The following is a 17,325-nucleotide window of genomic DNA, read 5'->3' as shown; positions in this document are numbered from 1 at the left end:
GATCATAAAACTGAAAAAGATTAGGCGTATTAAGATAGATAATATGTCTCTAATAAAATTATTGTTTAAGTTAAATTAAGTAATAAGTATATAAATGATAATTTTTTTAATAGATTTTAGCGAAGCGATTTATAATAAAAGTAACTTATTAAATGTATGGATTAATAAAATCTGTTTTTTAACGATTTTTTTTAAATATATAATAAATACTAGCTGACTCCGTGCAATTCGTTGCCCGTTAAAAATATAACATAGTATAGTATAATATATATAAACATATGTATTTTAAAAATATTGTTAATTCGCATTATAATTTATTAGATATTTATTATTATGTAAAATAACTATTTAGAGATATTACTGTAAAAATGTTTGTGTTAAATGCAAATAATAAATATACGATAGAAAAGCTAGCATTGGGTTAAATTAACTTAGTTTAATAATGTTATTAATTTTCACTAAAAATACATCAGATATGATCAATTTGATTATAATGATAAATTGACCGAGTTTTGGCAATATATCAATTTTATTGTTTAAATCCTTTTCAAAATCTAGAATATTTTGAATAGAATTTTATCACATATTTTGGACATAAGATTAAATGTCTTACTAAATCATATTTTTATTTTGTATTTACGTTTTTGTTGTAAAAAAATAATAATAAAGTGATTGCATTTTAAATTTGATTGTCTGAAAGATAATCTTGTCTATATTAACAAGATGTTAACTTTTTAAAATTCCATCAGATTTTAAAATAATAAGAGTACAATCACGCATGAAAATATTACTCTATCATAATATTATATAATATAATAACACTTTTATAAAAAATGTTTTTAATAAGTTATTCGTTTTTCAATCTATGTGTTAGGTTGGAGGTAATTTATTTTATGAATTCATCATTATACATATTTTTCAAGTATAATCGTATTTTTATAATGTAAAAACTCATAACGCTTTATACTAAGTTTTTATGATAAATATTTATAACTACATTGAGAATACCTCCGTTACATTATGCATTATACAATGGCCATCCGACGTGCAGTCTTGGAGAATAAAAATAAAATACACTTGTAAGTCTCCGTTATACAATGTTATTGTTTGATAATTTTTTATTTTCTAACAATTGAGTATTATTCATATTTCAAACTGAGTTGTTATAACACTGATCTATCAGCTAGATATTTTCGTTTTTAATCATATTTCACGGTATTTAATTTTGTTAGACCAAAATATGTAAAAAAAAATGTTTCAACTTTAGAACGTAAGTTATTGGAATCATAAGAATTTTTATAAAATATATTAAACTAAAATCTTATATTTTTAATGTATTGTCTCATCGACCTTGAATTCACCTTAAAAAGGATTAACATACCTATATTTACGTATAAAATAAATTAACAGTACATGTTACAATTATTATTATTAACTAAATCTATTGATAGTCATTGCGTTCACAGGCAGGTCGCAGGTATATAATTTTAATGTTAAATATGACGTATTATAAGACATAAAGGTGAAAAGTAATTCACACTATGTCCCGTTGTGACTTTCAATTTTCACGATTCGGCATTTACCTAAGTCAAAACATTGTTTTTGTTTTTATTTTTATTTTATTAGTTAAAAAAAATATTATTCAACAAAATTTTTTTAATCTACTCACCCTTTATTCAGTCATAAAGAACGTCTTTTATTGGTATTCTATTAATTTTAACTTCTATTATTATTCCATTGACTATATACTATATTCAAACACATAATTTATGAAACAGACAATATTTTGTATGTGTTGTTTATAGAAGTAGTTTTCGTTATAGTATAATGTGAATGTTTACATAGGTATGAGTATATACCATTTGATTAAGAAAATATATAGACTCATAATACTAATAAGTATGGATTGATTAAGTCACGTCTCCAAATCAAAGTTTTAGCGTATTATGATAAATTATACTTCATTTTAATTATTTATGTCTGAATATCGTGGTTACTCTGCCATACAAGTATCGTAGTCGTAAAAGATTTCAATTAATGTACACATACAACAACACACAAGTTTTGAGTTTTAGAGTTTTAGAATTTTATAAATGCATTATGTATGTTATTTAATTTGAGATTTGTATATAATTTTACTTTAATAAGTGCTCAACTGATTGTTTTTTGTATCCTTAATACTCAATTATTTTATTTAACACAATATGTAAAATGTCGAATAAGGGCATTATATTATTAATTCACGACATCGTGTATCTCATTGTTCTGAACAATCTTTTGGTAGCATATGCACGCATACGTTCATGAAAACTGTACATGATTGTAGAACTTTAATAACTGAACTTATAACTTTAACTTTGTTAAAAGTTTTAAGCTTACATGCAATTAATACGTAATAGTTATCACAGTGCTGCTTGAAATGTTAACTTTTCGTAAAATTGTATTTAAAATATGGACCAGATTGTAGTTCCGCACTCGATATGTGGGCCTTTAAAATATTTATAGCTCTTTACGTTATTCTTACTAAATACTAAATCTTATTTTTTTCGTACGAAGTGTTAAAATAACCACAAAATTATTGTATGTTTTTTGAAAAAACTTTCTTTGGAGTCAACTATTCCCAAAAATTAAAATCACGGGGTTACGTATTCAAATACAAATTAAGAAACTAACTTTAATTTACTTATCAAGTTACAATTATTGCTATATTTTTTTCAGTAATGACTAATGAGTAATAAATGTTTTTAGCCAATTTTAGTTATAAACTAAATAATTATATAAAAATCAACATAAAATCGGTGTTTACGAATAACATTATTAATTGATTTTCTCGTCTTTCCTAAAATTATGGTACTGAAATAAAATTTAATAATGAAAATATAACCATTAAAAAAAAAAAAATTAACTCATCAAACATTATCGGGAATTACCTCATTGTCCTTTTAATTTATTTTTTAAATAATTAAATACCTATTATGTATAAAAAAATATATAAATATGATTTAATATTTATTTCTTTGATAATATAATAATATTATGCATTTTGAGTTATGTACTTGAAAAATATTTACATTGTTGTTACACTATTTTTCATAATGCAATAATATTTAATATTAAAACTGCAGAATACTTTAATAAGAGTATGTTGAAATATTAAAATTAAAAATAGCCATTTTCTTTTATTGTGAATTGGAACTTGAAAAAAACACTTATATTCAATTAGCCTGGAAGAATAAATATCATTAATTTTTTTGCGAGTTGAAGTCTAAGTAATTGTATAAGACGGGGAATATAAATTTAAACTTATATACGAGAAATTGTTTTTTCTTAATACATAGAACGAAGGGCTAAAAGCTGTTGAGCAATTATTTATGATTCACAATTTTTCCAAAACAAACAATGTTATTCGCAAAAATATAAATAGTCATTAATTTCAACGAGTTTTAAAGTTATTCAAAAGTTATTCAACGAGTTATTTTTAGTAAATTTGATATTATAGACAGATTATGTTATGTTTTCATAAAATATTTAAAATAACATCTTAAAGCACTTGAACATTTAAGCATATTAATATAATATAGGCATTTTTGCTTTGATAAGTTTAAAAGCTATTAGGGTAAACATAATACATTTACCAAGTTATTTAGAACTTACCTATTATAAGTACTTAACTTTAATTTTTACATACATTATTGGCATATGATATTTATATAATATGCTCAGGGGTCCTAATGCAAACTTCATTTTGGAAAATAATTATTTAAATACATTTTTGATTTTGTATTTCATAAAAATCTATGATAGCTTATTTCAAGGGCTTATTAGTGTAAATATTTTGAAAAGTTGATTATTAATTTCTTTGAAGTATTAAATATTTAAATAGTAAGTTTTAAAGTTTAAATAACAGAAGCGTAGAGAAGAATGTATTATATAATATAGTATAGGTGAGCGGGTATTCACTAAGACAAACATGACGATGCAACTTTTGTTTATATGTATATAGGTAGGCATTATTCCTAGGATCTCGATTTTATTCTACAAACAAAAAGTTCATTAGTGAACAAGTATTAAAGATTTCCTCGACAACAAAATGTTAATTAGTTAGCAATAACTTTAAGTTTTCTTAACTTATAGCAGCCTGTGGCTACTTTATTTCTTACCTATCATATACCTGCAGCATCTATATGGATTTTTTTAAAGTTTAAAATTCATTATGCTAGAATAAAATAGTATAATTTTGTGTAGGCAGGTAGAAACTTTGAGGTGTATATATTTATAATGTTATATATTTATTGTAATATATATATATAAGTTAACGTACATTTAAAAAAATTAATTTAAAAATACACTTGACTAAAACAATGAATGTATTGTTTACACGGTGGTTAATAATAATTTTAGAGTGTATTTTGTTGTTAGAGGACGAAGATAACAATACCGAATAACTGTTTAAAATGCATTCATTGACATTTTAGACTATATAATAAATAGCAAACTATTTTTAAAAATTGTCCTAGATGAAGTAAAAAAAAATCATTGGCTACAGAATTTGCAGTGCCAAGTATTTTTGGAAAGTATGAATCAGTTCCATATTTGTCTCTATGCAAAAACAAACATATTTGCACACAATCAGTCATTACCTATTAGTGTGTATAATGAGAACGGATCCATGGTAGAGCTCGAGTGGACAGTATTCCCCTTCCACTCCCTTAGATTAGTAAAATTATAGTGATACTTTTATTTTTATTATTTAGATATAATGTATATGTACCATCTCTTAATATATTTACATATAATTTACAAGATAAATCTTTGTATGTTGTATATGAAAATTAAAGCGCTCTTCCCTAAGATTATCACTCCAAATTTGTAATTTGTACGAAAAGTGTTTTGTTTTTCATAAAATTTTTATGTTATTATTACTTATACTGTTGAAACTGATTATAATAACACCACTGGTTGTAACATCGATGTAATACAAATACATATATTGTTTTTGTCATCTTATTTATTATGAAAATATAATTTAATCAAAATTGAATTAATTAATTTTAATTTGGTTATGCATTTTAATTATATATGTTGTTGATTTTATGAGTACCTATGTTAACGTTTTGTGTTTGCATGATGCTTATAATTAGATTTATTAAAATTGTATAAGTACACGTTTACATAGATGCCTAGATGCCATTAGTATAAAATTTATATTTCTATACTTAATTTTATCAAATAATCTACAGCAATTGTTATCTATAACGATATATTTTTAAAATATTATGTTAAATTAAGACTCAAATAAATTGTATTATATATTTAATTATGAATTAACCTAATATTAACATACAAGAAAAAGTTCATAATATATTTTATTAAATATTTTAAATTAATATGTCCATTAATTATCAAATAATATAAGTTAATATTATATTAGGATTGGGTTGAGGTTGATTATAAAAGAAAATCTTCTTTTAAATCTTTATGCGTTAATCTTGTAAAAAAAGTTTTAAAACGAAAGAGTATTATATGTTTTTATTTATAATTAAAAATTGTTAAGGAAAAATAAAAGTATAAGGTGATAGTAAACCAGCTATGACTTACCTTTAAGGGAAAGTTTATATATTTTACTGATGGAAGTTCCACTCTTTTGGCAGACTTAATGGAATATAATAATATGAAAATATATACTTATATAACAATAGCGTTTCTATAGTAACAAGGTTGGTTCCTTATCCAAGGATCGAATCAAGAAAATCTTGATATTTTTAAAGGCTTTGTGTGTTTCATCTGTTTAACCCCTAACTGTACTTATCGGTTTTCATTTCACTATTTCCACGGATAACTTGCGATTTTCTAAATGTATTAAGTATTATTATACAATATTACAATAATAGCCCAGATAATTAGATTATTAGTGTATACAAGATTTCATTGAAATTTTAATATTTTAATAAAAATATTATGTAAAATTAAACTGTTGAGACATATATAGGTGTTTTAGTCTGAAAGTAGAACGTTTTATTTTAATAAAATATGTATTTACTAATCGTTTTTGTCCTTGACGAAACAACATGAAACATGATGTTATCATTAGGTATATTATATCATAATCATAAAAAAGGAAGAGGAAGAGAGAGAGAAATAATATTCAGTGTGAACATTATTTAGTATAGAATTTAATACTACAATTTATTTAACGGTTTACAAATTAATATAAGGTTATGGATAAATATAGTTATTATAATATTTGATTGTAAATCCGTAATAACAATCGACGTTCCGAAGTAATTGTTAACATTTTAACGGATTTAATTTTGGTGCTAAATATATTGAACTTGGTCGAGTACACACAGTGTTTGAAAATGTCGTGAAATATTTTAATATTTTAGTAAAATTTGTTTATTTTTTTTTAAATAAGCTTCGTTTTTACTTTTGTCATTTGTTTTCTTTAATATTATAAAAGTATCTATTTAAAATTTTGGATAGGACGTTTTTAAAATATTTGTGTGATATATACTTGTACGATCAAAAAATTATTTATCGTAAAATTATACAAGTATATTTATAAATAGTCTATACATTTTTTCAAATGTTCGTTATAGCATTGAAAATTGTTTCGGAGTACCTATTTTATAGGATAAAATTAAGTGTATAAATTAGCAAAGATAAATAATATTATACTCTATAATTTGTTAAACTAATTAATTACTAAAATTTATAAAATATATATATATATATATATATATGTAATTAGTAACGTGGATTTGGAGTGAATATTCCATAGGAAGGGCTCTAGTTGCAGGATTGCAGGATCGAAAAAGAGTAACGCGAGATATGTATCAACCTGCCGTTAATAAAGGTCCCTCCAGAATCCGTGTATGGAGATACAAGCTAGTCCACGAAACCAGTGATTTCACTAAAACAGAATGACGAAAATTTGACAATAATTTTAGAGTGTTGACCGTCGTCACCAGCTTATGTCGAATTGCTAAAAAAAAAATAGGAAAAACTGATCCAATTTAGAGAACACTTATAATCATAAGGGTACTGAAAAAACCCTAAACCGTTTTGCTAAGATGTTTTTTATGATTTGATACGCCACCGTTATTGAAGTTATAATTGCAATAAAATAATAATTAAAACAAATAAATTCTTCTTCTTATAAGTATTTAAAACAAAAAAAAAAAGTGGGCTATTGTACACATAGTACCTAGGTGTCGTAGCCATTTAATGTTAATAGTCAATAGATGTATTTGAATTCAATGATACCGTAATTTATTTTTATCTGAAAAATACTAAAAAAAATTCTTGTTACTATGTTAGGTACACAAGCTATTTTAAGAGCATCTGAAAATAATAATATATGATACATTAAAACATAAATAATTCTGTAAATAATAATCAATGTGATTTAAACAATACTGTTCATAATATTATTGATGTCAATAACAATTTATTAAATAATGTATTATTGTACTTTGGGTATTTACATTAGCAAAGCACAATATGTTTTAGAGAAAAGAGTACCTAAGTCAAATTGATCTTATTGCGTATATAAAAACAATTTTTAAAGAAAGATGGGCAAGTGAGTACCCATTTCACTGTAAATTAGATGTTTAGTTAGTCACTGTTTATTAAGTGTGTAAAATTTGAATTAAATTGTGTATCATCGTACACGAAAAATGATTCTGATCGGAGTCGGTCTGCCAGTTTATACATCACTAAGTATACTTTATGATCAGTATTTTGATATTTCTAGTAATTTATTTTACCATTAGGATTACCAAATAATAAAATGCTGGTATAAACATTTGGTGAAAATTTGAAGTATTTACGCTTATTTGTTTTTGACTTACACCAAAAACAAAATAACAAAAACGATTTTATTGAAAATTAGCTTTGCGTGAAAATTTTCGTTTTCCTTAATTTTTTACTTTTTTTTTTTGTGATTATTTTGAAAAATAATACTTGTAATTTTTAACTATAACCGCTTAAAATTACAAATTAGACTCAATTTGATGTTAGAAACTACCCTCAAAGTTGAAGATAAGAACATTTTTTTTACTAATTATCGTATGTTATATTAAAAAAAACACATAATTTTAAAATCGTTTATCAATACATTCGTCGTTTAGCTCAGAATCTAATACATAAAATTAAATATTTCGAAGAGATCGGATTATATGTTGGTTTTCAAAATCCGTATTAGAGCCAAGTATAACCACTGCTATTAGTTCCTCTAGTCGGTTCTTTGGTAAGTAATTAGCCTGTGAACTTTAAGCTGTGTAAATAATCATGGTCGGATATAAAACACCAAGTAGAGGCGATAATGCTCAATTTTCTCAACGGAATTTGATTCTCAGTGGGAGTAGTGGAGGATGAGTAAGTGTTTGGTGGAGCGACGTGCAAGATAAGTGAGTATTAGGATTTTGCAGTTTTCGTGGATGATGAAAAACAAAATTATAGTAAAAGAAAACTGCGATACAAATATAAATAATCGACATTAGTGCCACCCTTATACATGTCAAACAAGCGTCGCAATGATGTAATAAAAAAATATCTGAAACGGAATCTTTTAACGTTTTTATTTTTTTTTTCGTATTCAATATTATACAGAATATGTGTAGCTTCTACTCTTGGCCGGAGACAGCTGTTCGCGGCGTTTCATATTAAATCATCGTTATACGGTCCTGAAATGGATTATATTATACCGTTAAATATACTTATTATACTTACTAACAGTTGTAGTAATAGCAATACACTTGGTCACGTTGTTGCCTTTTTCTCTCGTCATCAGCAGTTCATTTCCCGGAACGGAAGACCATGATTTTCTGCCCCAAATGGTGTGTTGGGCATTGTCATATTTGAAACTTGGCCAAGTAGAAGGAGGTATACAAATGTTTAATATAAGTCTTTATATGCAAATGTTTTCCTAACATTGATCAACTTCTTAAATATAATTTTTTAATTTATTTAAAGTTTCTCTATTATTCTATTATAGATAAGATTATAAATATATAATTTACATAAAAATCAAGGTTCAAGGCTATGGTGACCAAATTAATAATAATAAAACTGAGACATATAACAAATGTACATACTGGAAAAATTTAAAAAAAGTTTATTATTGTTAGTTATATTAATAATTAATCACGTATCTACATAAATTAATTCAAGACATTAACATTTTTAAATTGATTATTAATGATAAATTAAATTTTATTTTACTAGTTTTTACAGTACATTTTGGTCCTAGACTAAACTACTAAATTTAAAGCAGTAAATTTGCATAAAGTACTGGAATAGCAAATATAGTTGACAAAAAGTTAAATAATTTAGAAAACTGTTAATAGCTGTCCACTTTTTATTACAAAAGGCCATATTATTTATTTTTTTTGCTGAAAATATATAAGCTGATTTTAAAATAAATAAAGATTATCACCTAACAATCGATAGTAAATTTCAAGAAAACGGGAAATACCAGAAATATAGTAGGTATAATTAATTATTTAATTTGAAATTAGCTACGTGCCTATATATGTATATAAATATTATACATTTTAACGAATTCATCTTGGGACATCATCGAAGTTCCGATGATGATTTTCGGGACGTCTGCATACATCCTACTCACGACTTCTCAAAGGGGGGGGGAAGTTATTCAACCGTTGATCATTGTGGGGTAGGTAACGAATCTTTTCCTTCCGGAAAATGTCTACGAGATCGCGTGCGTTGAACGGCGACGTGCCCGGATTGCTATACGTCTTGGCCGTCTTGCTATAATACGGTCGGACAGGATATTAATTTATACAGAGGAGACGACGAGACGACGACCGACGGCCGTCGTGTACCACCGGAGAAGCAGCTGTGCACCGACCCATAAATAGCCTATCGGGCCTCATCAGCGCTAGATTAATTATAGCGGCGGCGGCGGCGGCAGCGTCGGTTACCTCCGGCTCGCGTGTACGCTGGCGGCGGGGAAAACGGCCGCGACCCCGCACCCGCGCACTATTTTTTTGTACGTCGACGCACAAAGGTTAACGATATTATTGTCACTGACGATTCGTCATAATAATATACGATTTAATGCTATTTAATTTATTGAAAAAACTGGGAGTACTGAAGCCCATAATTTTTTACGCAGTAAGTCCACATATTACATAAATGATGAGGGTGCAAATCAATCTTAAGTCTCTTCTCCTAAGTTATATCTACGATTTTATAATAGTATGATTTTAGTCCTTGCGGAGATCTTCGACATCTATGTATGCGTTTCCTCGACGTCACGTGATGAAGGCTGCGCGACGTTCATTTGCTTTATACTTTTGTACGAACATTTTTTTTATATATTTTCTGTGGTATCTGTATGAGTCTATTTGATCATATTATTATAAATTACAATAAAATTGAAATGAATAATAGTCAAGATAATCAAAATTGTTTGCCAATAAAATTAATCTAAAAAGAGTTTTTTGTGCGATTTAAATCTAATCGACCGACTTTGAAATATAGTGTACGAATGCGACCGAACTATGAATTACAGCAACTACTACATAATATAAAATAGATTTATAAACGTATATACTATATACAATATACATGAACATTTATTCATTTTGGTTTTAATAATTACGTATAGGTACCTCCTATACCTATAAATAAATGTATACTCTAGCTATTAAATCAGAAGTTCTTAAACTATAGTGTACCCATTCACACGCGTTAATTATAAAAATTTTACCGTTTTATTAAGTGACAAAAGATTAACATAGTTAATGAACCTTTTTTGAATAACTATTGAATTTCATTGATTTTTCTTATAAACATATTTCTAGCATTGGACGTGAGATATTTTTTAGTAAGAGTTTAGATAAATTTTGTTGTGATAATGATTTATTGTACTATTTTTATTCTTGTTAAGTAATTTTAAAGTTGAAGAAAAATGCATTAACCATAAATTACATAGATCAAGTTGTCCAGAATATCACATAGGTATACGTAATATCAAGTGGTGTATATCTCAGAGTACAAAAAATGACTTTAAAATAATGTGCTCTGATTATTATCGTCCTCAAATCAGTATGAAATTATATTTTTGGGTGATTAACGAGTACTTCTATGTACGAGTATATAATAATATATTATATGTTCATATTAAATCGTATTAAATCATAATCAGTTGCTTTGACACCATCAATATAATACGTTATCAGTAATTATATTCATGTTAACTTACCTCATTAATTGTATTTTTAATATTTATGTTTGAACGGTATCTACAAGAAAATATTTTTTCTTTTTCGTTTCTTTGTGCAAAATCACTTATTTTGTTTACATTTTCAAACTTGAATAGAGTGCACCATCTGCAATTAATATAATATTAAAATCTGAGACAATATTGACTATATTGTATAAGATTATGATAATAACAATTATGGTACCATTCGAAGTTTACAGTATATTTTTGGGTGTTATTTGAGCAACGATATTATTCTTATACCTACTCATCATATTTTAGTTTTCAATGATATAAATATTTAAATCATCCTAATATGTTTTCTACTATGTATGTGTTTTGTACTAATTATTAAACATTTCGAGACAGGTAATGGGCTTGAGCGTGTTGATTTATGTTATAAATAATAATTATTATTTATTCTACATTATAATAATAGGTATATATATTTTCATTTACTTTTATTTTTTAACTCTTATTTATTATTTAGTCGCATTTATAATGATATACCATAAACCACGTATTTTATTTATATTATTAGATAAAAAAATTATGTCGTTAATCTTTATATAAAAAAACAACAACTATATTATAACTTTTAAACTTTATATAGATTAAAAAATATGATGCAATGTGAATAAAAATTATCTTTGGTATTAATGTTAAAGCTAAAGTTATATTTTATTTTAAAATGTTATATAGTAATGTAAAATTAATTAATAATATGAAATGTATTAAATTTAAAACTATAATTAATTCTATAAGTTGGTAAACCGAAATATTGTTTTTAGTAAAAACTAAAAACCATATTCATAAAATTCTAGTATGTTGTATTAAATATATTTTTTTTTTTTGGTAATATTGCCATATGCTGGAATAAAAAAAATATTATCATAACTACCCAACAATGAGTTTTTTTTTCAAACTCATATGATGTAATTTATACGAACTAAGTGTAACTTAAATTATCTGTTTTTGATATTGATATTTATGATACAAATTAATAAATTCAGTTTAATAGAAGTGAGGTCAATGGTCTAAATTTTAATAACGAAGTCAAACAACTGTTAGATGACTGAAATAGTAAAATAGTTCTAAATGTTCCATGCAGTTCTGTCAATCAACTTAAAATTGTACATTGATTGTACTTTAATGAGGTCGTTTTTTATTTTCCTAGTAGTTTAAATTATTGTAAGGAACAGAAAAAATGTTAATATTACAGTTTTTAAAAAAAAAAAAATCATGACTATGCTCGTGTAAGCAGAGTTATTCAAAATCGTTTTTCAAACATAAAGATTTATCATTGTTATTATTATAATAATAGTCAAGATAAGCGAAGCGAGACGGGTGTCTAACACAGTTTATGTATATTGACCGTAGTTACCCACTTTCAAACATTTATAAGATACATTTTCTTTTATCATCAGTTTTTACCTCTAATAGATTTTAATAATAAACTTTCTATATTAACAATAAATGCACGTTTATTCATATACTACTTATAACAAATAATTAGTAAAGTAAATAGATAATGGGGTAAATACGTACAATATTTTAAATCCACAATTAAATTGTATGGTAAATAATAAATTATTCATTTTGAACTTTTAGCATTGAAGTATAGTATTTAAGTAGTATATATAGTAGCACTATTAATGCCTATTATTATACTCGATTTTATTTTATTTATTGCGTAAAAAAATGAACTGTAGTAATTAAAATTACAATAACTTTTAGATATAGAAAATGGTGAACAAGTATTTTATTATAAGTACAAATTGAAATTTATTTATGTATTGAGAATAGACAATAGAGTAACATTGTATTAACTTATATTATTTCCTATAATTTTCATTCAACACTTATAGTAATTTTGCCATTATCTGAGTTAGATCACATTTTAATATGTAAATGAAATAAAATCAATAAAAACATTATGTAAATTATGCTATAGTGCTTTTTATTTAAACTGTAATAAATTACGATTTTCGATGGATAAAATACTTATAAATGTGGTACTAGTGTGTAGTTGATTATAGTTTATGTTCTATTGGTTTGTTTTCACGATTAAACAATAAAGGTTACGGCCTATTTCAATATTATTATGAAATACCTAACTACCATCTAGTAACTAAATAAGAAAGACAAGAAATAGGTAGTTTTACTATTTTTGTATTATTTATGATAAAATATTATGCATCTTCCGTAAGATTAAGATTATCCAACAGACTAAATTTTTAATTTCAATTTCTACGCTTTTAGTAATTTATGAATAATTTTTTATTTGTATTTATTTTGCTTCATCAAATTATTGGGTAATGATAGGTTAATTTTATTATCGTACCTATTCACCTATCCTAGATAGTAGATAAAAATCATTTGTAAACAAATTATTATTTAGCACAATGATTTTTATTACTTATTTTAATGTTTTGAGATATTGGTGTAACAATTTAAATAATCGATTTATTATCAGTAACTACTTTTATTTATTATTTCATTAAAAATTACATAGGTATTTTTCGGTTAATTAACAATGAATGGGTTGAGGATAACTGATAATAGCCTGTCAAACACTTGTTGATTAGTTAAATTTTAAGTATTAGTCATAAGAATGGCGATATTTTTGTTTTTTGTAATGCTATGTAGGTTTTAGATTTAGGATGACAATAGTTTCTAATAGTTAAATTGTTTAATAACTAATAAAATTTATTTCAATTCTAAATATGAGTTAATAAGGGTTTATTATTATTACAATGTATATATTGTATAATATACTAGTATACTATCATATTATTTATATTATTGTTTTTTGAATATTATTACACTAGTTATTTTTCTTTTATATAGATAGTGCTAAATTTTAATTGATAATCATCAAATACTTTTAATTTTAACTAGTAATTAATTACAGTTTAAATATTGAACTATTAGTTTGTGTTACGAAATTATGTGTTTCTAATTTTCAATTAGATACAGAAATTCATCAATTTATTATTTTTTTAATCATAATTAATTTACATTTGTGTATGTTACAGTTCATTGGATCTCTGGATGTTCCCAGGCCAGTGAACCGGGTCGAAATAGTGGCAGCCATGAGGCGGATTAGAGTAAGTGTTTTCTAGACGTTTCTCATTAAAATCTTAGCTACTTCTAGGAATTAACGATTTTCATTAAAGTATGCCTACTAGATTTTATATTTTATATTGAAACTTTTTGTTTGTTTTCTATGGTACAAGTTATTGCCATTTTATTTTAAACTTATACCATTGATTTGTCATTAGAGTCCATTAATATAATAATTGATTGATTGACCTAATTTAATACATTATTCTGTTTCTATAGTACGAGTTTAAAGCTAAGGGCATAAAGAAGAAAAAAGTATCTATAGAAGTTTCCGTCGAAGGTGTCCGTATTACTTTAAGAAAGAAAAAAAAGGTGAGTGAAATGTTTTTTTTCTATTATTCATTTTTTATTTATCATATGAATTATTCAGAAGTATTTTGAATTATATGTATATTTAAAACGCCACTTTTCCTGTCCATAACTTTGTACTTTACGATTATTTAAAAACAATTGAATAACATTTTAAATTTCGTTTGGTGTCTGTTATTGAATCAGAAAATACATAATTTTGAAATAAAATATTGAAAAATCTCAATAAACAGTAAACAATATTTTCTTTGAATAAATTACTAATGTGATTTGTCATATAATAAATGGACGTTTCAAATTTATTTTTTGAAATACTTTGTGTTCTCTGATAATGCATAGGTAAATACATTTAATTTACTATATTATAAAATAAATGTGTAAATGATGTATTATTTTGAAAAATACTTATTATGATTTTTCGACTATAAATTGTTTAACTTAAAAAGAGAATAATTTTACATTATTTATTCAATATGATTTATATAGAACAATTTTGTTTGTAAGTATACCAGGTTCCTTTATATATTTATTAAGGTTTAACGTTTTAAATTTTAAGCTTTGAAGTCTGTTATACCTTGTTTTTAACATCTTGTCACTTTTATTACAACTGTATTTTAGAATACCTATGTATGGTATTATGATATAACTGGATATTATATTTTCTTACATATTGTGTTTGAGTCTTTTGGTTACGAATTTTAATTTATTCGATATTTATTGTATTTACTATAAAAGTTGATCAAAAATTGAAAAATATTGTGTTTAAAATCATTTTTTTTTAAACTTAGAGGCATTCATAGTAAAGTAATGATATTTTATTAATATTACAGCTTTTAACGTAAAACAATAGATACAACTAATACTTGCTTTTATTCTTTAGAGGTAGGGTTGATGTTGTTAGTAGAAAAATAAGTAATTTAAATTGTTTTATGCCGTCAATTAAATTATAAATTAAATCAATTAATATTTAAACGTGTTTGAATAAAGTCCTGAATATTAATTATTATTGAGTTTAAAATAACAAAAACTTAAATTAAACGGTCCATAATTGATTTAATTTAATTATGTTGTACACATTTAGAACATTTTGTTTACATTACAATGTTTAAGAGAAAATACAAATAAACTGAATTCAGAGATGTTTTTGAAAATAACTGTTTATGATAATCTTTCAATTATTATTTTTTTTTTTTTTTGTAAAATTCCAATAGTTAATAATATTTTTGTGGTGTTGTTATAGAAAAAACAATGGACGGACGAGAATAACCTGCTTCTAATGCAACATCCTATTTATAGGTAAGCTGTTAAGTCTGTCATACATCAAAGTACGCGGTTGGTTTAAAAGTCTCAGATGAAAACTGTTTGTTCACTTTTAAACAGCTAATTTGAACTTATTTTTAATTTTTCAATTTTTTTTTAACAAACTATATTTATTAGCGATTTTGTTCAATTGTGTTTATATAACGTTGTTGTTTTAAATTTTAGAATATTTTACGTTTCTCACGATTCTCAAGACATGAAAATATTCAGTTACATAGCTAGAGATGGTTCCACCAACGTGTTCAAGTGTAATGTGTTCAAGGCAAATAAAAAGGTACGTTCCAACTATTAATTTTACGAAGATATATTAAATTTTTATATGGAAAAAATTTAAATAAATATCAAACCAAAAATATTAGTATGAACAAGATTGAATGACGTTTATAAAGATCTGTTTTTGGCGCTAGTTGTGATGAAAATGAATAACGAAAAATAAAACATTATGATATATGATATGTATCATAATATTATATATTCATATCATTATGCAGTTTATTCCGAAAACCATCTATTTCATCCGTCCTCGTATTAGGTAAATCCGACGAAGTCTACTTAGCGCACGTGTTAAAGTATGCTATTTTTTCGTGACGTTTTTCTATTATTCGTAGGAGTGAATATTATATTCAAGAAAAAATGTAACAGTTCTTGTGATGCGCAATCGCGAAGCATTAAAACATAAAAAAAAATAGTTTTACTTTTTGATTTTTATTAATTATACTCTAGAAAACAATTGTTCTCGGTTGTTATGTCATCGAAGTATTTTAGAACTTATTTTCACTATTAATATATGCGGCAGAATTAAAATTTATGTTTGTTAAAATATTTTGAAAAAAACATTCTTTTTAAATTAATAATTATGATGCAGAATTCTCATTACACATACTTATAACATGCGTTGCCAAATGTTGTATATTTTACGTGAATGATTGACGATCAAAGAGATTTATAGTGGTAATCCTTTCATAATTACTATTGAACTAAGGCATAATCGTTAATTTTTGTTTACATACTCTTATACACGCATAACACTTGTGTATTATATGAATAAATATATATTTATAACGTATCTACCACTTGTATATTCATGATTGACGGCAAAATTTGTAGTCTCTTGACAATAGATAAGTTCGTAGGTTATCAACTAATCAAGAGTTCAATCGCACTACTGTACAAATAAAAACTAAAAATTTAAATTTATATTTTGCTGGTTTGAATTTTTTCAATTATTGTTATTTGTCATAGAAAAGTATTTTATTTAGACGGTTAAAATTTACATTTTGATTCAAAAATATATTTTTATTGGTCAAAAATAGATTTATAAGATTAAGATTAAATAT

General features: G+C 24.8%; 1 protein-coding gene across 2 annotated transcripts in view; it reads left to right on the top strand.

Moving 5' to 3' along the window:
• LOC114121248 (carboxyl-terminal PDZ ligand of neuronal nitric oxide synthase protein) overlaps positions 1-17,325 on the top strand; it is a 55,480-nt gene that overhangs the window by 20,320 nt on the left and 17,835 nt on the right. Inside the window, exons 2-5 of one of the 2 annotated variants that reach the window (XM_027983490.2) lie at positions 14,272-14,343; positions 14,579-14,671; positions 15,909-15,964; positions 16,154-16,262. In XM_027983490.2, the coding sequence (XP_027839291.2) occupies positions 14,272-14,343; positions 14,579-14,671; positions 15,909-15,964; positions 16,154-16,262 (330 nt within the window). Of the gene's footprint in view, positions 1-14,271; positions 14,344-14,578; positions 14,672-15,906; positions 15,965-16,153; positions 16,263-17,325 lie in introns of those variants that run through there. The other variant, XM_027983492.2, reaches the window with a different exon arrangement.

Source organism: Aphis gossypii, chromosome 3, assembly GCF_020184175.1.
Source record: "Aphis gossypii isolate Hap1 chromosome 3, ASM2018417v2, whole genome shotgun sequence".
In the NCBI taxonomy this organism is placed as follows: Eukaryota; Metazoa; Arthropoda; class Insecta; order Hemiptera; family Aphididae; genus Aphis; species Aphis gossypii.
This window is presented reverse-complemented; position numbering and strand designations above follow the sequence as displayed.